The sequence below is a fragment of the Danio aesculapii genome, chromosome 13 (assembly GCF_903798145.1).
Source record: "Danio aesculapii chromosome 13, fDanAes4.1, whole genome shotgun sequence".
Lineage (NCBI taxonomy): Eukaryota > Metazoa > Chordata > Actinopteri > Cypriniformes > Danionidae > Danio > Danio aesculapii.
The window spans coordinates 16183619-16207263 of record NC_079447.1 but is presented as its reverse complement, the minus strand read 5'-3'; the positions used below and the strand labels follow the sequence as shown (position 1 = coordinate 16207263).

Here is a 23645-nt window from a genome sequence, read left to right as displayed (position 1 = left end):
GGCCCTGTGTGTGTGTGTGTGTGTGTGTGAAAAGAGCAAGAAGACTGTGACCTCCTCGCCAGTTCTTGGACTTTTTGCTCAATGAAATAGTCGTCAGTATTTTCTAGTCCATCGTCTGTTTACATTCACCCACTGGCAGCCAAAATCCACTATGAAGCGTGTGTGCACTGTGACTACTTTTATATTGTAGATTAGCAGCTGGGCATTTCACTCTGCCTCGTGCTGAAGCCTGTCAGTGTTGTCGACCAATCGCAGCAGGCTGTCATCGGTCCAATCAGCGCAGATTAGCTTCGCGCTGAGGATGGGTTTGGGAACAAATGAATCGCTGAACGAATCATATGGGAGTCGCTGGGATAATTAGGTAAAAATAAATGCAGATTATAAGACCATCAAAGTGTTTTTTGACCTTGCATGCATATTAGACTGTTGTTGGAGACCCTTACAACCTAAATATGACCCTATTTCATCTATAATATGGGCTCTTTAAATACTGTGTTTTCCACCAAGGCAACCCAAGGTGCCTAAATATAATTGGGTAAACTGGCGCATCGTTTTCAGATAAAAAAAGTATGTTCATTTAGCATGTTTCTTAAATATCTGCAGACACATCATGGTATTTTTATGATTTAGAAGTAAATACTTCTATACTATACAACACCTTTAACATGTATGTTGATGTACAAAAGGTAACATACACCAATACTCAGTTTTGACCATGGTACTTACACTCCTTGTGACATTGCTCCACTCTGCTTCCATTTGTTCTGAGCGTGTGTGCAGATCATCAGCACAACGCTGCAATCTTGCTACCTGCCCCCAGATGGCACTCGCTGCATCTTCCCTGTTGGCTCGACATCCATACAATAAACACCACTCTCTCAGATTCTCCAGTTTTCCAGGAAGCGTGGCAACATCTTCCACTAGAGCCTAAAGATTAGGAATATCTATGAATATGCTTCCCTAAAAGCAAATTAAATAGTATCTCATTGCAAATTGGCTAATGGCAAAAATTGTTAGCCTTCCGACTGATAATTAAGTGTTTGGCTTTACCTTGAGTTTTAGTTGCTGATCTTTACAGTCCTTGTGTGAAGTGATTTTTTTGGAAGCGCATTGGGATAGCAATGTTTCAGAGTCTCTCACTTGCTGGCAAAGCTCCTCATAGCACTTCCGAGAATGTTTTTGGCACTCGACACACCTTGTTATGGACAAGAGGTTGGTTAATTCCCACAGTGAGTATATAGAATTTGATGAGAGAATGATTTGAGATGTGATGAGCATTGTGAGCATATTGAAAATGAAATTTAAAAAATGTAACAGGCCAATTGGGTGTAAATGTCACATACAAATTTCAAAGTTTACCAAAGTCTATATGCTGAAGTATTTAGTGGTTATGTTGGTGCCGTGACCCTGATGGGAAGGAGGTTTAGGGAACGAGTAAAATAGAGGTAAGCTAGCATGAGCCAGCTATAATTAATCATTTTAAACAAAGTTATAAGCCTAAATTGGTTGGTAAATTATGATTGTTTACTGAGAAAATCAGTCATCTGTTGTAAAAATTAGGTTTTTATACTATATACCTTTTGAGAGATTCTAGCTGAATCAGAGCCTGTGCCTTGAGGCTTGATATCCTGACAAGTAGCTGGCTTAGAACCTCTGTGTGAAGACATTCAGTTTCATTTGGCTTGAAGCAGGGATGCTGTGGGATTTGAGATTGGAGCTGTGAAATATGTGACTGGAACTCAGTGTCTAGAGTCAGTAAAGCCTGCTGAGTGTCCTTGAGTCTTTCAGAGCAGCTCCTAGCAGAGCAGATTGAGGGAAGAAGGACCAACTCAGCTCTTTGGAGGAACCGAATGGTATTTATCACTGACTTGGTGTAGTTCCTCAAGAGTTCTTTGGCTTTAGTTAGACCAACCTGAAAAAAGGGAACAGAAATCTCCCTCAAAATTTTTTGTTACATTGTATGTTTATAAATGAAGATTATGTCCATGTTGTTACTAAACATTTGCACCAATTATATTGCAAGGAAATTAAATTGAGACAAAGAGTAAACAAATCGGAAACTCACCATCCGTTGATCACACTTTTCCAAAATCATGTCTTTCGTGCAAGTAAGTGTAGAGTCCTCTGGAAGTTGAGCTCCAATCTTTTTTTCAAGAAACTCAAGCACTCGCATTCGAGATTCTACATTCTTTCTGAGCACAATGAACTTTCTTATTTGTTTTTCAATTACTTTGTCTTTTGGTTCAACACTGTAAGGCTTTTCCAGCTCTTCATTGGTGTCTTTGAGAAACTGCAGCAATACTAACTTTTCTGATGGGTAGTGTATTTGTTTCAGCAGGTCCCACTCCAATATCTGAAGATTGTTGTTAACTGCCAGTTCCGAGGTTCTAATACCTTCTAGGATTTGCTTTAGTCTTTTTTGCTCAGCAGACAGCTGAGATGGATAAAGATCTGCTATGATTTCATGGAGTTCATCTCTTGTTTCCTCACACAAGAGTCTTATTAAAGGAATATGGATCAGTAAGGTCTGACAAACTCTGTAGCGTTCCTCTTTGTTAATGCTCTCATCTTTGGTCCTAGGAATCTGAGCTTCCATTTCCTCCTTAAGATGTTCAACGTGCTCAATGAGGCTCAAGTATTTTTCGTGAGCTTGTGCTTTGAGATCCAAATCAATCATTTTATAATGCAGTTCACTGATAACACATAATAGATCTCTTCTCTTGTCCTCTGCACACAGACTGACTTGCTCGACCTGAGATTTACGCTCCACAATCATTTGTTTAAAGGGTTCAATAACAGAAAGTGTATCCTTAGTAACAGGAAACCTGTGTCTCTTTACATCAACTAACATTTGTCTCAGACTGAACTCGAGAGATGATACTTTCCTCTGAGAGGATTCTTGGCTCTGTTTGGCATCCATAACTTTTTGACAACATGCTTTCTCATATATAATGATACCCTTGATGTCCTCTTGAAGGTTGGTGAGTTTCTTGTTCAGCTCAGTACTCTCTAAAACACTTAGCTCTGATGCAATGTCTTTGCTCTTCATGAGCAGAGCTTCAGTGAGAGCAGACTGCTTTTCTGCCTCTCCAAGACTGTCCTGGATCTGTCTCATCCTGCGATCCAGATCTGCCAAACTCAAGGTTTGATAATCCTCTCTCCTCAACGCTTCCCTCCGGAGATGTCCAACAACCCATGAATCGACATCTGCTATCTGCTCTGACATTTTCTCTCTGGTCTGAAGACCCGACTCCATCTCGCGAACTGCCTCGACTAATTTTTGCTCTGTTGATTTGGACAAATCCTCAAGAGTCCTCAAGGATGAGTTCACCATTGAAACATCAGCCTTATCTAGGCCATCAATCAGTTCACCAACTTCCTCAACCAATGCCTTTAACTGGGTTTTCTTGGAGCTCATCTCAGACTGCAGTTTCTTTAAATCTTTAATCTGTCGATGGACTTCTTCTGGAAGCAAAGATACTTTTTTCTGTCGTCCTTTGACATCACATTCTGTCTGCTTGGCCCAAGCTAGAGCATCGGTCATCACCTTCACAATTTTACTTAACATTGGGTTGCTGCTGATAGGAGTTGCAGATGCCAACTGTTCACTCATTTGATCCAGCTGATGTTTAATATGCTGAAGGTCCTGCTCTATGCTGGATGTCTCTTCCTTGAACTGGAATTCCTGGGAAAGCATATCTGAAGTCTCCTTAAGGTAGAGGTACTGCTGATGGGAGGAAGTGAGATCAGCATTTATATTCATATTATCTTGGGCTCTCTTGCCATCCCATAAAACTGGTGAGGATTTCAAAGAACCCAAGGTCTTCTGAGTGTCCTCAAGATGGCCTTTTAAGACACTGACCTCCTGAAGAAGACTCCTACTTTCCCTAGCAAAGGCAGCGACCATGTAAAGAGCAAACTCTGCATCCTTTTCCAGCGCCCTCCACTGGTTTTGCAAGCTATTTTGTTGTATTTCTGCTGCCTGTTTCTCAGGAAGACTGAGGTGGGGGGACAGTTTAGCATGAGTCTGGATTAGGTCACCAAGAACTGTTCTTTCTTGTTCCATACTTCTCAAGAAAGAGTGTAACCTCTCCTCCTCAGCAAAGCTGCTCTCAGCTGGAGATCTTAAGATATACAAGGAAAATATATTGTTTTTTCCTTTTTATTAGCACCAGTACCAGTGATTTATTTCAAACACAAACTTGTAATTCAAAAATAATTACTTACGTTTTTAGTCCCTCACGTTCAGTTTGGAGTCTTTCAAGAGTAGCTTTGACTTTCTGTGTCTGTCTGTCAAAATCTGCAATCATCTGTACTTGAGCTTCCTTAGAGTGAACAGAGCTTGCTGCATCCCACAAAGCTGCACTCCACTGGGCGCTTAGTTGATGCATGCCCTCAGGGTCATGAACTGTGCCATTAGTGCCAGCACTGATGTCTCCGTTAGCCTGGTCTTTCCTAGACAGCATAGATACCTGTATCTGGGCAGACCTTCTACATTCCTAAAATAATAAAACAGTGTAATACTAAATGAGCCAGCCTCCAACCAGAACACTTTTATATAACTGATCAGAAAAATCAACAACAATGAATTTAAATATTAAATTCTCAACAGGCCAAAGAAAAATATATAATATTTAAAACTTAAGTTCATAACAGACTAATGTTCGCATACTGTTGACCCACCTCTGCCTCCTCTAGCTGTTTGGCCATGTCTGTGGAGTTTAGAGCTGCTGGGCATGTTCGAAGTTCGAGTAAATGGAACACTAGCCTTTTCAACCGAAATTCAAGATCAGTGCTGCACGTGTCAAAGAGATTTTCTGTACTTTCATGTGGTAGCCCCTGCCAGCAAAAAAATAATTTGAAAGGATAGCAAACACTGTTCACTGTATAAGTATACTGTCCCAAGCCTACTTAAAAGAATTAGTTCAATTCTAGAATAGCCCAGTTCACCACCATGTCAAGATCTTCATGTATTTGTTCCTGCAGTCTTAAATACCTTTTTCAGGAAAACATTTCAAGATTATTCTCAATGTAGTTGACTTCTATGGTTCTTGTTTGAACTGCAGATTCAATTAGAAGAAAATTAGAGTTGCTAGAGAAGACCCTTATTGCTACAGTAGCCTGTAATACTACTTCAATTTGGAAGTTCAAATCATTGATCACCATAAATGTCCAATATATGGATAAAAACCCTGGAATGTTTTCCAAAACCATAAAAAGAACAAAAAACATGATGGATGGCAAGGGGGCAAGTAAAATTTCAGGAAATTTTGAACCAATCCTTTAAATTGGTTCAAAATTTTATTTTTGAAATTTTATTTTTAAATGTTACCTCCGTGAGTATACTGTTTGGTCCTTTTTCAGTCAATTGTTGAATCTCTGTGAAGATATCCTTCATTGTAGGTCCCTCTGGCTCATTCTCTTCCTTGGCTGAACTCTCGATGATTTCAGTAGAAACACCAGATTGGGGAGAAGCATCCACATCTTGATCCTGTGGCTGCAACACATAAAAGATTAACATAAAACTTCTACTGAACTGAAAACTAGCAACTAGTTTCACATACTGTACACAAGACTGTACACAAATACCAGATATTAGAGGAGTAAACAAAGTAAATGAAAGAAATCAACTTACTCATGGTTATACTGTTAACTTAAAATAAATTCAGTAAGTCATTCACAACATACACAGTGACATAAAATCTGAGAGAACAGAAATAAAATAATTCACAACCACTTTATGAGTGTGACAATAAGGACAGTTACTACTTTATACATGGCAGCCAGAGCCACACCAACATACAATATAAAGATGCAAAGTGGACGGTTATTCAGGAGTCACAGGTGTTAGTGGAAAATTTGCAAGAAGATTGCTTTTTTCAGTCAAAGTTAGCTGTTAGCTGTGCTTGGTAATCCTCAAAGTAAGAGGATTAATTTCACCCTGCAAAGCAAATAAAAAAATAGCTTAAGGATACCCCATTTTGTGCACATTCTGCATTCGAGTCCAACATGCAGAGACCATGTCATCATGCTTCATGCAGGTTTGCTCCCTTTGGGAGTTACCTCAGATTCAATGATGATCTCTCTTTGACTGATGGGTTCTGGAAGTAAAGAATCAGAGTCCTTCCTTTCCTCATGCTGCTTCTGACCAATCAAAGGCTCTGTGTTAATCTCCTCTTTATCTTCCTGTTTAGTTATTGGTTCAACACCAGCTTCCACTTCTACTGTTGCACGCATAGAAACATCTTCACTCTCGAAATTTTCTTTCTGCCTTGTTGTTAAACTTGGTACGACCTGTGGCTCTTCCGCCTTTAATGGATCTTTGTCAACTATTTGATCTTTCTTTTGTCTGATTGGTGGAGTTGGTAGAACTTCCTCAACCATCACAATGGAAACCATCTCAGTCTCTGCTTGGCTGTCTTTCCGCCTCAAAGGTGGCGTTGGTTTAATCATACTTGTCTCGTCATTGAGCTTAGAACTGCCAGTGACTATTTCTTTGTCAACTTTGCTATCTTTTCTTCTTGTTGGTGGTGTGGGCTTCACAATGGTTTCAATTTCTTCTTGCTTGTTGCAAATAGTCAAGGTTACATCCCTTTCTGCCTGACTAATTATGTGTCTGACAGGTGGAGTTAGTTTAGCAATTGACTTTTCATTGTCTTTATCTTCACCAGTTTGGAGATCCATACTTTTCATCACATCACTATAAGATGATGTTTTACTACCTAGCTTAGTCTTGTGTCTTCTTGATGGTGGAGTTGGTTGAGTTTCCAGATCAATTGATAATCTTCGATCTTCCCTGTCTTTATCTTCACCAGTTTGGGGATTCATACTTTTCATCACATCAATATAACATGATGTTTCACTACCTGGCGTACTCTTGTTTCTTCTTGATGGTGGAGAATGTTGAATTTCCAGATTAACTGATAAACTTCGATCTTCATTGTCTTTATCTTCACTAGCTTGGAGATCCATACTTTTCATTACATCACTATAACAAGATGTTTCACTACCTGGCTTACTCTTCTGTCTTCTAGATGGTGGAGTAAGTTGAGTTTCCAGATCAATTGCTAATCTTCGGTATTCACTGTCTTTATCTTCACCAGTTTGGAGATCCATACTTTTCATCACATCACTATAACATGATGTTTCTCTACCTGGATTACTCTTGTGTCTTCTTGATGGTGGAGTAGGTTGAGTTTCCAGATCAATTGATAATCTTTGATCTTCTTTATCTTTACGTCGCCTTGCTGGTGGTGTTGGTTGAGTGTCCAGCTGAAGGGAAAATCTTTGATCATCTTTCTCTTTGCGTCGTCTTGCTGGTGGTGTGGGTTGGGTCTCTAAATCAAGTGATAATCTTCTATCATCTTTACGTCTTCTTGCTGGTGGTGTGGGCTGGGACTCTATATCAAATGAAAACCTGTCACTTCTCAGTTTTTCTCTACGTCTTCTGCTTGGTGGGGTGGGAAGAACTTCTCCTTGTATTTGTAATTCAAGGTTCAAAGACATCCTATCGTCTTTACGTCGCCTGGTTGGAGGTGTCGGTGTGACATACGCCATGTCAACATGGACTTCAGTTTCATCATCCTTTCGCCGTCTGACTGGTGGTGTTGGTTTGGTCACAACTTCTATTGATTGGGCTATATCAGCAGATGCTGACTTATTTGTCGCTTTCTCCACAGTGATATGAACAGTGTTCCCACTTTCAGGTATCTCCTCTGGAGTTGTTGAGAATTTTCCCTTGTAAAACTGGACATCAGTTTCTCCTTCATTTCTTTGCCACACTGGTGGTGTTGGTTCAGATTCTGCTTCTAACGCTTGTGTTTTAGCATCTGATGGAGCCATGGTCTCTACATTTTCAGGTCTATCCTTAGATGTTGTTGAGATACTCACCTTGTAAGACTCGGTATCAATCTTATTATCGTTCTTCCGTCTTACTGGTGGAGTTGGTCTAGGTTCGGCTTCTATGGAATGTGTTTTTTCACATGATGGAGTGATATACATTTCTTTTTCCTCAATGATATGAATAGTTTGTTCATCTTCAGCCTTCTCATCTGGTAAAACATACACCTGTTTTGACTGGATCTCAGTTTCCTGATCATTACATTGCATGAATGTAGGTTCAGCTTCTGTGGACTGTGCTTTACCACTCAATGAGGTTTCTTGTTTTATGGCTTCTATCACCTCTTCATTTTCAGCTTTCTCCTCTTGTATTGATACATTTATCTTGTTTGACTGGACATCAGTTTTACTATCCTGTTGTTTGACAGGAGGCGTCAGTTTAGGTTTAGATTCCATAAATTGTGCTTCATCAACTAATGGGGTCTTGTTTGTCTCCTCTGGTGTCAGTAAGACATTCATTCTTTTGGACTGTATGGACTGTATCTCAGTGTCTCTGTCAGTCAGTTGCTGAAACAGAGGTGTTGGTTTAGGTTCAATTTCTGTGGATTTTGCTTTACCACCTGATAAAGCCATTGTCTCTGCTCCTAAAATGGCATCAATGGCCTTTTTACTTTCAGGTTTCTGTGTTACAGACATATCCACCTTGTTTGTTTGAACCTCAGTTTCTCCCTCATTTGGTTGTTTGGCTGAAGGTTTAAGTTTAGAATCAGTTTCTATAAATTGTTCTTTATCCAGTGATGGGGTCTTCCTTGTGTCTTTATCTAGAATTACTTGCATAACTTCTCCAACTTGCCTTGTTGATAGATTTTGGTCTGTTTCAATTGTTTTATGTAGTTCTGGTGCTTCTAAAGCTCTCTTTGTGCTGGCTAAAACACCTGTTTCTGTTTCATCAGATTCTGCCTCACTTTCTTTCTCTATTCTTTCTGCTACTGAACATCCTGATCCCTGAATCTGTGCCTCACTGGATCCACTTAAAGATGTAACTTCATGAGCATGATGTCTTTGCATCTCCACCCCCTCAGGGACATCTAAAATAATATACCGACGCTGGATTTCACGGGGGCCATTATTTGTAGTCCAGTTGCCCTCTCTGTCAGCAATTGCAGCATTTGGTCCATTGTCTGAGGAAAATGTTCCAATATCTCTTGAAGCAGCATCTCCGTTATCTTGTGTTTCATCAGGTGTTTGCACTTCTCTGTTAGGATCTATATCAGTGAGCTGTTTTGCTTCTACTGTAGAACTAATTTCTGATAAATTCAAGACAGCTGCTTTATTAGGTAAAGATGGCAAGGGGATTGCTTCTATTGCCCTGTCAGAAATTTTAGCTTCTAGAGGGGGAAAAGTTTCTTCATCTTGTTTTCCCATTGTTTCAGGACTCATTGTCTTCTCATTTACCATAGCACTAGCAGAGTCTGTCCTCACAATATTACTGTTTGCAGGTGTGTCTAAACTCTGTATGCATACAGTATCTACATCTAAAATGAGCGAAGCAACCTTTTTGGTTTGCGCTTCACTATCTCTACCAGGTTCTTCTAGAGAATGTGAAATATATGAGCCTTCTTCCTCTTTATTCGGCTCTGCAATCACTGCTTTGATGCTCTCACCCTCCACTCTATCAGCAAAAAAGTCTGAACCCACAACTTCAAAAGACATCTGACTTTCTTGTCCATTTGCACTCAGACTTGCAATTCCACGACTCCAAATGTCTGTGTCTTGAACTGTGGTTTTCAAGACATCAGGAGCTGCGCATGAGGAAGTGGGCATTTCTTCATCTGCATTCTCATCAGCCTTTGTTTCCAAAGCAACAGAAATTAATTTCTCATTTTCACCTTCATTAGCTCCATAGCTGCTTGTAGGAACATCAGATTCATATACATTTGTGTCTGATTCAGTGGCAAATGGTCCAGAAGTTTTGACATCTGTTTCTAATATTGGTGGTGATATTTTTGCAGTATGAACTTCTGCTTCTGCTGTAGTTTCTGATGTAACACATATAGGTACATTGCTGTCAAGGTTTTCAGATGGCTGTACCTTAGCCTGTTCGCTGTCATCCATTGTTTTGCGGCTTTCATTAATAAAAGATGAAAAAGAAACTAATTCCAACTTATTAGACTCCTTTGTTGATGGTATCACAGTTGAAACCTTCAAATTGTATTTAACATACATTAGTGCTGCACGCAATGATTCTTTAAAAGTCTAGAAATACGCTTATATTTTTAAAAATGTGTACCTGTGAGTCAACCTGAATGTTTTGAGCCTCCAATGACAACCTCAGAGTCTCCTGCTCAACCTTCTCCTCAAGATTCTGAAACACAAACTCATCTGTTTTACTCACTAGACATTTTGTTGAAACAACACATCATCCTACAGAACTGATGTACTTACTCTAAGTTCCTGTTTAATGTCATTCATGTAAGTGTCTGCTTCACTTAGTGTTTTCAGTCCATCTCTTTCAAGTTTGCCAGCCAAGTCAGGGCCTAGACAGTCCCTCAATAGTTCTTTATGAGACAGTGCCACCTGCAGGCTTTTACGCAGTTTTGCACCTTCCTCAATTGCAGCCTAAGGAGTAAAAATATTACAGTTCACAAGGCGACAACAACCTTACTATCAAATAGATACGTATAAGGCAGGTGTGGTGTTTTGTTGTGTACTCATATACTGTATGCAAAGTAAGACACAAACACACCTGCATGGATGTGGCTGAGCTGGAAAGAGGATTTGCATGTGCCATCTGGTTCCATGACTGAATGTTTTGTAAGGCCTGTCTCACACACTGCACAGTGCTGTCTGCACAGTCATTCTGCCTTTCTGATAGTTTTGATCGCAGACTGAGGGAAATCAATAATTTTCCAATAAATATTTGACTCTAAATAAAAACAGCATTACAGTATAATTGTGATACATCACAGGCGTCAAAGCCAGTTCTTGTTGGGCCGCAGCCCTGCAGAGTTTAGTTCCAACCTTGCTTCAACACACTTATGCTGCAGTCACACTAAAGTTTTTGCATGCGAAATTCTGTCGAACGGCGCTGCGAAAAGGGGCGGGATTAAACAAGATGATTAGACATTAAAAAAAGTGCGCGATTGGTCCATGTTTTAAATTTCTTTCCAGAGAGTTCATGTTTTGATCTTCGATTGGTCTCACGCAATCATGTGATGCGATTACGCAGGTTAGAGTTCACCAAGCTTAAACTTTCCAATGCAGCTAACCGCAAAACTTGTCGCACGAACTTGCGTTTCCGGTCTGATGCATTTGCATACGTATGAATGGAAGCCTATAGGGGAGAAAAGTGCAGCGTGACCGCAGTTTTACCTATAGGTTTCAAACAAGCCTGAAGGACTGAATTAGTTTGATCAGGTGTGTTTAATTAGGGTTGGAACTAAACTGTGCCCTTTAGGAACTGGCTTTGACACTTTTGATACATACAATCATCTACAGGAACTGCAGGATTTAGATTCAAGCATATTATCTAACACATTTTGGTTTTTGAAAAGCATAAATAAATTCATTTGGCAAAACACTGTACTGCATGTACCTGCAATATTGTTGTGTAACTGTGTCCACTATGCAAATGACATCACTAGGCGGTTCCTCATCTATTGGGACCGTTCTGAGAGCCTGACCAAGGTCACGGACTTTACCCTCTAAAGCCTCAATGTCTCTCTCACATGTCTATGAGAAAATAAATTTACAGGAAATTATTATGAAATTATTATTGGAATTAATGACTTTCCTTATTCAGAACATACCACATTAACACACAAATTAACATACTCCCACTATACCTTGAAGCACTGCCAGTTCTCCTGTAGCTGGGTAATGTTCTGGCTAGCCACCAGAAATCCTAAAGAGTGGTCCTGAGCACGCAGCTCATCCAAGAGGCCCTCTGCCTGCTCCCTGAGGATCTGTGCCCTGCCAGCAAGCCTGCGGTCAATATCACTCAATCTGGCCTCACACACAGCTAACCGTTCCCTCATCTCCTTCTCCGAGGACACACAGAGGTCATGAAGATGGCTGACCTCTAATGTCAGGGCATCACAACCTCCTGGAGTGCAAAGGTCCATCAGAGAATCTTTAACAGCATTGAGCTCTTTGATTTCTCTCTTTTCCCTGTCAACAGTCTGAAGAAGAGCCTGGAAAGAAGATTTGATTTAAGCTTAAGGTTAATAAACATGATAATATTATTCCAAGCTGAGTATTATAGTGTATAACTTAATACATTTATTTAATTCATTTTAAACAACTAAGCTAAACTAATGTGTAAAAGTGAGAGTCCAGATGTATTATCCGATTTAAATCAGACCTTAAGAGTGTTAATGGAGCCTTGTAACCCATGACGTTCAGTGGGCAGAGCACCAAAACATTTGACCTGCTCTCTCAGCCAATCCTGAGCCACGGTGTGTTGCTCAACCAATTGAGCACAAACTCGCTCCCTCCGGATTTCCTCTTCAAGGTTTACACAAAACTCCTACATAAGCACACATACAAAAATATGGTCTGACACGTAAATCAGGTTTCTATTTATTAGTCACAATTAGTAAAAACAATTAGCACAGCACTCCTCTAAAAATCTCTTACTGTAAGATCTTTGATTAATTCAGGTATGCACTCCTCCATAATGGCCCATGATGGATCAATCCAGTTGGAGTCACGAGTCAGCTGGCTCATCTCCCTACCGAGTGCTCGGACAGCAGACAAAGATGGGTTCAGGGCTCTGGTGCAATCCAGCAGACTCTTGGCTTGCTCCACTGTGTGTCTTCGATCCCCTAAACCAGGCCAGGGGAAGCGCCTCGGAAGTGCAGATATCTGCTCTTTGACTTGTTCCAGACGAGACTGAAGCTGTTCCTTCTGACACTGACAGGACACCAGCCGCTCCACTATACCTTTCAGAAGACTGAGGAATAAGAAAATGTATTATTATTATGATTGTAATTATGATTATGATTAGAAATAAGATTGTTTATAAAATATTAATAAAGAATGGAATGCATTTCTTTTATTTTATTAGATAAATATTGTACAAAATAATCCCAATTGATGTGATTAATTAATTCAAAAGTAGCCTGATTACATTACCAAAAATGTGTATTCTAGATTAAAGGGATAGTTCAGTCAAAAATGTAAATTCTGTCATCATTTACCCTCCCTTGACTTGTTTCTTTCTTTCTGTTGAACACAAGGAATATATATATATATATATATATATATATATATATATATATATATATATATATATATATATATATATATATATATATATATATATATATATATATTTAGAAGAATGCTGGTAGCTGGCACTCAATGATCTCCATAGCATTTATTTTTCTTACTATGGAAGTCAATGGATGTCAGAAACCAGCACTCTTCAAAGTATCTCCTTTTGTCTTCAACAGAAGAAAGAAACTCATAAAAGTTTACAATCATGTGAGGGAGAATAAACAATGAAGTGATTTTCAGTTTTGGGTGAACTACCCCTTAAGTTACTATAGACAGAGAATTATCATATCAAACCTTTGCAGTTCTTGTGCTTGCTGTTGTGTTGCCTTCCACTCCTCCTCTACGTTTTTCATTTTATTAATGAGAGAATGTCTAGTATCTTCATCAAGATCTTTACGGCTATATAGATGGTCCATTGTCTTTTTCAGGTCTGCAATCTTGGAGTTGCCTTCAGAGTGAAGACTTAGAATAGCCTGAAAGACACAGGCATACACTTATTCTTGGCTGTCACATTTTCATCATAAAATTTTCAACCCAGGCTCATTCTGAAAATGTATCTCTATATACTATTCTGGAGACCGCCAAATACATCCCAGGAGCTACGTTTTTTTTAAGTTTTTGTTTTTCGCGAATCTACCAGAGGTCGCTGTGTATGCTTTTTGAGATCTCAAATTTCTCTCAGAAGTGCCATTCACGCCTGCTGTTCTCTCGTACACCCACCAGAGGCCGCTGTTGACTGACTGTTTGGCTGACTGAATGACCTACTCACCTTCTCCTTCCCTAAACCCAAATAATAGTATTTTAAAAAGCACAGATTAGCCGCATTTTCACTATCGGGCCAGTGCGAGCCAGGGCTTTAATCGGGCCAGGCCGGGCCAATAGCCTGGGAGGTTGAGAAATGAGGCCGAAATCATGTTGCGTTTCCACTGTCGGGCTAGTTGCTCGCAGCGCGTCACGCAAACACCGCCCCCAGAACGTCCCCCGAATCAAACGTCACACAACCCGTCACACAACCCGCCCACTTCAGCGGGAACAAAAAACTCAAATTATAACCACAAACACAACCTGGCATCACTACGAGAGCTGGAAGATGGAGAACACCGAAGCGATTGCTTTTTTACTGTTTGTGGTCTGTTGGTGTAAGGCCAGACAGCGATCCCTGGATAAGGACATTCGAGTTCGGCGGCATTTACTTCGAACACAGATTTTGGCTGCAAGGCGCAAAAGAGCAGCCGAGCGACGAGAACGACGATAGCAAAACAAATGTAAGGGAAGAAAGCATCTTGTCTCCTCTTTACCTGACAGGAAAACTCCGCCTTTGTACGTAACCCCGCCTCAAAGCTCCAGTTGGCCCTCCTTGGCCTAAGGTATTCGGCGGGCCGAAAAAGGCCGGACGCTGGCCCCAAGGAAGCCTCGCTTTGGCCCGATTACGCCCCGGAAGTGATAGTGGAAACGCGACTGGCCTTGGCTCGCCCTCGCTCGCTCGCTTTAAGCGCAATAGTGGAAACGCGGCTATTGACCCACCCACCCACCCACTTTCCTAAACCCAATCAACAAATTTAAAAAGCAATCCAGAAAAAGCCTGTGCTTGATTTTACCACTTTATTACCCTGTTATTTAATCGTTTATTTTACTTTTTGGATTCTGTTCCTGTCTTACCAGCTTTCTGGAACCGTTCTTCACTGGACTCGAACCCCATCGTCATGGTCATCTCCTCTCTGCGTTTCAAGTCCACTGACGTACATGGCAAGCTAACTGGACAAACTGGTAACAGTGGGAAAGTTGTCCATACGGAGGTAGGGGGTCGGCTGGTAAGCGCAAAAAGGAACGCCATCACACCGCTCCATAGTGTGCAGCAATATGTGTTTCTGGCTATGTAATTTGCAATATCCAGAAACGTATATAGGGCTACGTTTTCAGAATAAGCCTAGGTTGAAAATGTTGATCATGTACAATGCAATGCAATTTTAAATGAGATTTTAGCTGTTGATATAATAAGCAGAATCTTGTTTTTGTCTTACATTTCTCAATGTAGACCCTTTTGACAAGACATTGAGGACATATTGCAACAGTTATCAGTATTACACAAATTAGAAAGCGAAAAAAACAACCAAACATTTGTGGTACTCTAACATTCGCTGATCTCGGCTTCCACTGCTGAGCCAATATTACTACTTACTTGTGCATTGCTTAGTCTTTCCTCAATCTGGTCTTGTGTACCATGAGTGGTTTCCCCCAGTGAGTCCAGGTCATCCTTCTGATTCCTCACCCAGGACCAGGTGCTCTCCTCCAGGGTATAAAAATTCTGAAGCTCCCTTGCAAGTGAATCCTGGAGTTCAGCCTGGTTCTTTACTTCCTGAGCGCTAGCCAAGACCTTCTTCCATTCCTCTTCGACTGACCTCAAGTTCAGCTGGATTTCTTGTTTTCTGTCCTCCTTCAGGTCTTCTCGAGAGCACAAACCATCCGCTTTTATTCTCAGGGTGGCTATCTTAAAATCTCCTTCCGATTCTGAGTTCAGGATACCCTAGGGTAAACAATAATTTTATGGCAGCGAGTAAATCAGAATGTTAGTAGATGTTTGGTAAAAGTAGAGTAGAAGATCACTCTTTGACTTTTACTATACCTGAGTTCCATTCATTCTCTCCTGAATTTGAGTATCTTCACCTAGCAATTTGATCTTATGATGCTGCTCATTGATCCAAGATTGAATGCTCTCCTCCTGTTCTTGAAGATCCTGAAGGTCCTTACAAAGAGATTCCTCAAGTTCTGTTTGGTTCTTCAACTCCTGAACATTTAACAAAACTTCTGTCCACTCCTGCACTATATCTTGTAATGTCTGTTGGATTGTCTGGCGTTTACCCTCCTGTAGATCTTCATTGGAAAATAGACTCTCTCCCTTCATCTTTAGATCACCAAGTTTATAGTCCCACTCAGATCTATGGGCAAGCACTGCCTAAAAAACAAAACCAAGAAATCATGCTTTTATCTTTAGCTTTTACTGGTTTTCTATAAATATTTACTGTTGCAGGAAGCATTGCCTTCTTTCTTCAATAAGCAATAAAATGCAAGTCCTCTCTATTACCTCAATGCCATTGAGTTTCTCTTGAATAGAAGATGTCACGTGAAAGGTCTCCAAGGTCGCTCTGATCTGTCTAATCCAGGTTTGAGTGTCTTCTCCCTGATCACAGAAGCTTTGTAACTCTCTGTTGAGAGATTCCTCATGCTTGACCTGGTTCTTAAGATCCTGAGCAAGTTGTAGCACTTTCCTCCACTCTTCCTCTATTGCTTTCTGAGTTTGGTCAATATGGCTCCTCCTCTCATTGTCAAGCTCTTTATAAGAACATAAACTTTGTCCATGCCTCTGTAAACTGGTCAATCTGGAACCAGCTTCATCAGCAAGGTCTAAGACAGCCTAGAGGATATACAGATGTTATAACACAAGCAACCAAGGTAAGAATAATTGGAGGGTTCTGGAAAGGGTTTTGCAGTCAAAACCATATTGTCCATACAGTACCTGTACTTTGTTGAGTTTTTCCTGCGGTTGAAGTTCCTTCTCCAGGGAGTGTAGCACTTGCTGCTGCTCTCTCACCCAGGATTGGGTGCTCTCTTCTTGGGCCTGTTGATTTTCTAATTCCCTGTGGAGAGTGTCTTGGAATTCTGCCTGATGTTTTAGTTGTTGGGCCAAATCCAGAACTCTTTTCCATTCATCCTCAATGTTTTTAAGTGTGTGAACGAGCTCTTGTCTTCTGGTCTCCTCCAAAATCTCATGTGCACATAAAGCAACACCTTCACCTTTCAGAGCCACCAGTTTAGCGTCACCATCAGAACTTAGATTAAGAATAGCCTTAAAACACAGATAAACATTTAAATTATTACATATATATGGAGGATGTTTCTTTGAGTTTACCAGAAAACCAAGCTAAAAAAAACATATAATAAACAATTAAATAATAATCACTATAGTTTTTTGTATTATTCTTAACTATGACAATATAAGGTAACCCACCTGAGCCTTCATATCTTTTTCATGCATCGATGTGTCAGTGCTCAAGTATTCAAGTCCTTGCTTTAAATCTCTGATCCAGGCTCTGATCTGTTCTGCATTGGTTTGGAATGTTTCGATTTGATCATCAAGGGTCTTGTGAACCTGGGCTTGATTCTCTAAAATAACCCCCAGGCTATGGTATTGGTCAATGAGGGTCTCACTGTCTTTAAGGAAAGGGTCTCCTCTCAGGCCACGCATCCTCACTGTGGATAACAGGTCATTGAATGCCTCTACACGGCCGCTGTGGATTGAGGGTGAAAGTAAGTGTTATACAGGTTTATGTCAAATAGAAAAGGCTGAACAATTACACAAATTAAACTGAAAAATATCAAATTGTGCTTCAGTCCAATGAAGTGTGGCATTGTGTTCATTTACAATGAGAGTGGCTCATGATCTTATGGTTTCAGCTTCTTTTAGCTTTGGTTGGCCATATGTGTTGCTTACATAAACTTTTTGTTCGAGGATCATTTTCTTTTCAAACATTTTTCATAATTTTACAAGTCAGGGACCAAGCCAAAGGAAAATGAATGAAAGAATAAATTAATGAATGGAAGATTTATATACACTCACCGGCCAGTTTATTAGGTACACCTGTCCAACTGCTCGTTAACGCAAATTTCTATTCAGCCAATCACATGGCAGCAACTCAATGCATTTAGGCATGTAGACATTTCATGCACAACCATCTCTAGGGTTAACAGAGAATGGTCCGAAAAAGAGAAAATATCCCGTGAGCGGCAGTTCTGTGGGCGTAAATGCTTTGTTGATGCCAGAGGTAGAGGAGAATGGTCAGATTGGTTTGAGGTAATAAAAAGGCAACAGTAACTCAAATACCCACTTGTTACAACTGAGGTATGCAGAAGAGCATCTCTAAACGCACAACATGTCGAACCTTGAGCCGAACCTTGCCCATCCCGTCAGAACAGGAAACTGAAGCTACACAGGCTCACCAAATTTGGACAATAGAAGATTGGAAAAACGTTGCCTGGTCTGATGAGTCTTGATATTTGCTGCGACATTTGGATGGTAGGGTGAAAATTTGGCATCAACATCATGACAGCATGGATCCTTCCTGCCTTGTATCAATGGTTCAGGCTGGTGGTGGTGATGTTATGGTGTGGGGGATATTTTCTTGGCACACTTTGGGCCCATTAGTACCAATTGAGCATCGTATCAACGCCACAGCCTACCTGAGTATTGTTGCTGACCATGTTTATCCCTTTATGACCACAGTGTACCCATCTTCTGATAACGCACCATGTCATGTAGCGCGAATCAACACAGACTGGTTTTGTGTACATGACAATGAGTTCACTGTACTCAAATGGCACAGTCACCAGATCTAAATCCAATAGACCACCTATGGGATGTGATGGAACAGTAGATTTGCATCACGGATGTGCAGCCGACAAATCTGCTGCAACTGCATGATGCGATCATGTCAATATGAACCAAAATCTCTGAGATTTTGAATATTTCCAATACCTTGTTGAATCTATGCCATGGATTAAGGCAGTTCTGAAGGCAAAAGTGGGTCCAACCTGGTACTAGTAAGGTGTACCTAATAAAGTGGCCGGTGAGTGTATAAATAATATTGTATTGTATATCGTATTATTATTATTATTATTATTATTATTATTATTATTATTATTATTATTATTATTATTATTATTATTATGTCTAAAATTATAATTTGGAATACCAAGTGAATATGCTGTGAGTGTGTTATTTAATTACTGAATTATTGTTTGAAAAAAGCAAAAAAAAAAAAAAAAAAGAGAGAGAGAAAAAATTGTTTAAAACAAAATTTCAAAATTAGCATTTAGAAAAGCAAGTAGTACCTTTCTTTAAGAAACTCCTCTTGGATTTGTCGTAGTTTTTCTCTTTGTCCTGGCACTTGCTCCCTTTGCTGAAGCCAGTCCTTCAAATGATTGTGTTCCTCTTGTAAGCTTGCAAAACATAAAGACAGATGACTGTCTGAACTGAACTTCAACAGTGACATTTATATTAAACTGAACTGAATCTGTTTTAATCTATCTAGAACTACATCAGCATTCTACCACTACTCTCCTGTCTGCCTGGAATGTTCCAAATCTGAAATATTGTTATGGCTTTTTATTATCTTTTCTCCATCTATGTTAAGCAGCTTTGACAGCGTACATTGTAAAAGCGCTGTAGAAATAACGATGAATTGGATTAAAGACAATAAATAAAATAATTGGCTGAATCAACAGTAACAGCAAATATCTATGACAAGAGCTCAGTGTGCGTACCTGTTAAGGTTGTAGAGGATGTCATCTAGCTGTTTATGGCGTCCCTGACAGTGAGCCCTCAGTGTGGCAAGTTCTCCTTCCTGTTCCTGATGCCACGTGGAGAACAAAGCCTGAGCCTCAGAAGGGACTTTCGTCTGTCCACCACTCTCAAACCTGTTCTTCAACAGTGCCAGACGCTGTTCTCCTTCTTTAGATTCCAGGAAACCCTAAAGAAAACATAAATTGTTCCACTAAATGAGTCATTTCGACCAGTTTATAATTATGCATTTGACTAAGGGTGATAACGCCTGCTGACTCTTGCTGCTGGACAGGTGGCCCTGGAATTACTGCATTGTACAGTTAGTCTCTTTAAGACTTGAAATAAATACTTGAAAAGTATTTATAAAATGTTTTAGCACAATAGAAATCATAATGATAGGGATGGGACCTCGTTGTTACTCACTTTCAGTCGCTGCATGGATGTTTCTACATCTTGCTTTCGCTCCGGGTTTTCAAAACACTCATTGACAGAGAGCTGCTCATCCTGCAGCCATTCCTCAAATGACTGAAACTCTTCTGCAAAGAGCCAGTGGCACACGTGGACAACACAAAAATCACTTGTTCAAAAGGGTATTTAAAATGTATATTATTTATATAGTAGTAATAGCATTTCTTATTTAGAATTAGTTTTGTTCTAGTCTAAACATCTAATAATTCTTAAATCAAGAAGCAGTTTTTAGCCAAGCAAAAATATATGGTTTTGTTTTCAGAAATAATATGGTCAAGAGTAAAAAGTATAACACTAAATCATGTTTTCAGTTTGAAATAAGATTTTTACTCGCTCCATTGGCAGATAATTTAGCATGTTTAAGGGTAATTTAAAGAAATATTTCACTCAAAAATGAAAATTTACTCCAAACCTTTAGGAGTTTCCTTCTTCTGTTAAACACAAAATAAGATATTTTGAAGAAAGTTGAAAACCGGTTACCATTGACTCCCATAGTAGGAAAAACAAATATTATGAAAGTCAATGGTTACAGGTTTCCAACAGTTTTCTAAATATCTTCTTTTATGTTTAAAAAAGGAAGAAACATTTTTTTTCAACCCAGACTCATTCTGAAAACAAATATACATTTAATATACATTTCTGGAGAGCACGAAATACATCCCAGGAGGTAGGCTTGTTTGCTGTTTTTGTTTTCATGAATCCACCAGAGGCTGCTGTGTATGCTTTTTGAGATTTAAAATTTCTCTTGAGAGTGCCATTAGCGCCTACTGTTCACATGTAAATCCACCAGAGGCCGCTGTCGACTGACTGACTGACTGACTGACTGACTGACCGATTGACTGACCCACCGTCCTCCTTCTCTAAACCCAACAATAGTGCTTTCAAAAGCACCGATTGACAAAAAGCACTGATTGTTTTTTTAAAAAAAACAATGCAGAAAAAGAAAAGCCCTCGCCTGATTTTTATCACATTTTCAGATGTGACCACATTCTCACTCTGTTATTTACCTGTTTATTTTATTTTTTGGCTTCTGTTTTTGTCTTACCCGCTTTCTGGAACCAATCTTTGCTGGACTAGAAACCCGTCGTCGGGGTCAACTCCTCTCTACGTCTCGAGTCCATCGACGTACATGGCAAGTTACTGATTAAACTGGTAACAGCGGAAAAGCCGTTCATATGGAGGTAAGCAGTCAGCTGGTAGGCGCGAAAAGGAACGACGTCATAACGCCACGTAGTATTCGTTTTAAAGTCAAAATGCAGCCATACGTACTTCTGGCTACATAATTTGCAATCTCCAGAAATGTATATAGATAGGGCTACGTTTTCAAGATGAGCCTATGTAAAAAAACTTTGATTAAGGAATTATTAGATATTTATACTACAAACAAGATTTTTTTTTTTGCAGTAAAGCAAGGAAAGTGGTTTTCAGACCTTTAATAGTCTGTAGGAAGCTTTTCTCCCCTTGTTCCTTTTTCTGGCGAATCGTCTCCCGTGTTTCAGCAATGCTGTCTTTGAGACGCTTGCTCTGATTGGTCAGCTCCTCCAAGACCTGCGGTCCAGTAATGCTAGACATGAGATTGATTTCCTTCAGCAGAGATTCAGTCTGCTCCTCCTGGTCCAAAAGCTGCTCACACAAGTCCTACAAAGAGATAAATAACCGTGTTTACGTAGAATATTGCATAATTTGCATGGTGCAAAAAGAACCTAAATAAAGCTGTCTAAATGAAGTGTTTACAGTAGCAATGCATATTATTGATCAAAAATTATGTTTTTTTTTTAATATTTACTATACAGTACTAAATATAATAATGTCATGGGATATAAAAATATAATATCATGGGAGATTTTTGGCACAAAAGAAAAGTATTATTTTGACCCATACAATATATTTTCGTTTTATGGCAAAATATACTTGTGCAACATACAGTAAGTCTGGTTTTGTTGTCAAAAAATTGCTTTTAATGACTCAACGCAAGTTTAGCAACGCAAGCTTAATCAAACAATACCTGTAAATGGGTCTCCAGCTCTGAGCGATCCTCTGAACTGACCATGTTTACAGAGGAGCGGATATTCTCCACAGACAGTTGATAGGAGTCAATCTTTTCAATCAGATGAGCTTTAACTTTGAGAAGCTCCTGGAACACGTCTGTGCAGTCGGTGAACAGCTCCTTTACCTGCTCCATTTTCATCCTCAGGTTTGTTTCCATTACCTTAGTAAGACAGAATGTGTGCGCAATTTAATAATAGGAATAGGATTTATAATGAATTTAATAAACAGAAGTAAGCTGCATGTTCACCTGTAACTCAAGGGGACATTCCTTGCTCTGCAGCAGTTCATGGATCTCCAGTAACTTTCTGTGGAAGTGCTCAAGATTGTCCTCCTGGGACTGAATCTCATTCTAAGGAACACACAAAAAACAACAACACATGAAATCAAAATCAGTCTTTAAGCTCATGCCTGTGATTTTTTTATTCAAAATTCTCTTCATTGTTTTTGACTTCAAACTATTTGCATACAACATTACTAAATCGACATATTTTACACTACAATTATTTATCCTTTAACATTTATGCAAAAAATAAAAATAAATAAAATTAAATAAATAAATAAATAAGAATAAAATAAAATAGTAATAATAAAAATGGAATAATACAATAAAATAAAATTCATTAAAATTCTGTCAGATTATATTTTAAGAATACCTTTGTTCACGATTTATTACTTTTTAGATGGAAACAAAATCTTGTCACTTTCAAAATATTCTATAAAATACCTCCAAGAGTTATAAAACTTTAAAGCTACAACTTACTTATTATTTTACAGTAATTAAATTAGAACTATAATGTTTTAACTCATTCTAAGTCATTCTGAGAACATTTTAATTACATTTTAACCAGACAAAGAAAAAGCACACCTTCATGCTGCGAACTTCTTCCTCACTACTGAAGGGATGAGACTCTGAGAAGATGATGAGTTTAGTAGAAGCCCAGCTCTCCACTTCTCCACCCAAAACCAGCTGCTTCTCCCACCACTCCAGACCCACACGCAGGTTATCCAGATATCCGTCCGTCTTCTCTGACACCTGCCAAAACGACACAGATTTACCAAATGATTGAATGAAGTATGATAAATGTGAGCAGCAGATTTTGTATTCTCACATCGAGCCACGAATCCACCAAAGCATCTGCCTCTGTCTCAAATGGAGTTTCTGAGCAGTCAGGAATTTTCTTCAGCTGAGACTGCAACTGCCTGCACACAGATCTGAACTCCTCCATTTTAGGTCCGAGGCCACTGAGATCCTCTTTAATGCTGACAACCTAAAAAATAAACACATTAATAAAATTTTTAATTGTAAACATCAAAAAAATAAAATCAAAATCAACTGTTAATAGAAATATGGGTAAGACTTTATTTTGATGGTCCCTGTTGCACATTTTGTTGACTGAAAGTTGCATTGCAACTACATGCCAATTAATTCTCATTTGAGTATTAGTAGACTATTTACTTAATATTTACTAACTAACCCTAACCCACCTTCAACAGACATTTAACTGACTATAAGAAACTTTATAGTCCTAACTTTATAACTAACACTTACCCCCACCTAACAGTCTACTTATAATCTAATGAGAATTAGTTGGCATGCAGATGTAACTTAAATTCAACAAAATGTGTTAACGGGACCATCAAAATAAAGTGATACTAAAATATGTATGTATAT

The 23645-nt window shown here is 39.3% G+C and overlaps 1 protein-coding gene across 1 annotated transcript in view; it reads right to left on the bottom strand.

The window, feature by feature from the left end:
- The window catches only part of syne2b (spectrin repeat containing, nuclear envelope 2b), a 200381-nt gene that overhangs the window by 136351 nt on the left and 40385 nt on the right, over window positions 1–23645 (bottom strand). The window contains exons 35-63 of the mRNA XM_056471431.1: window positions 23083–23241; window positions 22839–23006; window positions 22221–22322; window positions 21930–22133; window positions 21355–21562; window positions 19880–19992; window positions 19438–19643; window positions 19006–19113; window positions 17126–17405; window positions 16634–16963; window positions 16202–16531; window positions 15743–16072; window positions 15299–15643; window positions 13414–13592; window positions 12478–12793; window positions 12203–12367; window positions 11685–12032; window positions 11435–11571; window positions 10586–10727; window positions 10285–10458; window positions 10130–10204; window positions 6064–10041; window positions 5333–5497; window positions 4684–4839; window positions 4228–4499; window positions 2066–4124; window positions 1578–1912; window positions 1051–1195; window positions 727–927 (exon numbers count right to left, since the gene is read on the bottom strand). Coding sequence (XP_056327406.1) covers window positions 727–927; window positions 1051–1195; window positions 1578–1912; window positions 2066–4124; window positions 4228–4499; window positions 4684–4839; window positions 5333–5497; window positions 6064–10041; window positions 10130–10204; window positions 10285–10458; window positions 10586–10727; window positions 11435–11571; window positions 11685–12032; window positions 12203–12367; window positions 12478–12793; window positions 13414–13592; window positions 15299–15643; window positions 15743–16072; window positions 16202–16531; window positions 16634–16963; window positions 17126–17405; window positions 19006–19113; window positions 19438–19643; window positions 19880–19992; window positions 21355–21562; window positions 21930–22133; window positions 22221–22322; window positions 22839–23006; window positions 23083–23241 — 11730 coding nt within the window. The remainder of the gene's footprint in view (window positions 1–726; window positions 928–1050; window positions 1196–1577; window positions 1913–2065; window positions 4125–4227; window positions 4500–4683; window positions 4840–5332; window positions 5498–6063; window positions 10042–10129; window positions 10205–10284; window positions 10459–10585; window positions 10728–11434; window positions 11572–11684; window positions 12033–12202; window positions 12368–12477; window positions 12794–13413; window positions 13593–15298; window positions 15644–15742; window positions 16073–16201; window positions 16532–16633; window positions 16964–17125; window positions 17406–19005; window positions 19114–19437; window positions 19644–19879; window positions 19993–21354; window positions 21563–21929; window positions 22134–22220; window positions 22323–22838; window positions 23007–23082; window positions 23242–23645) is intronic.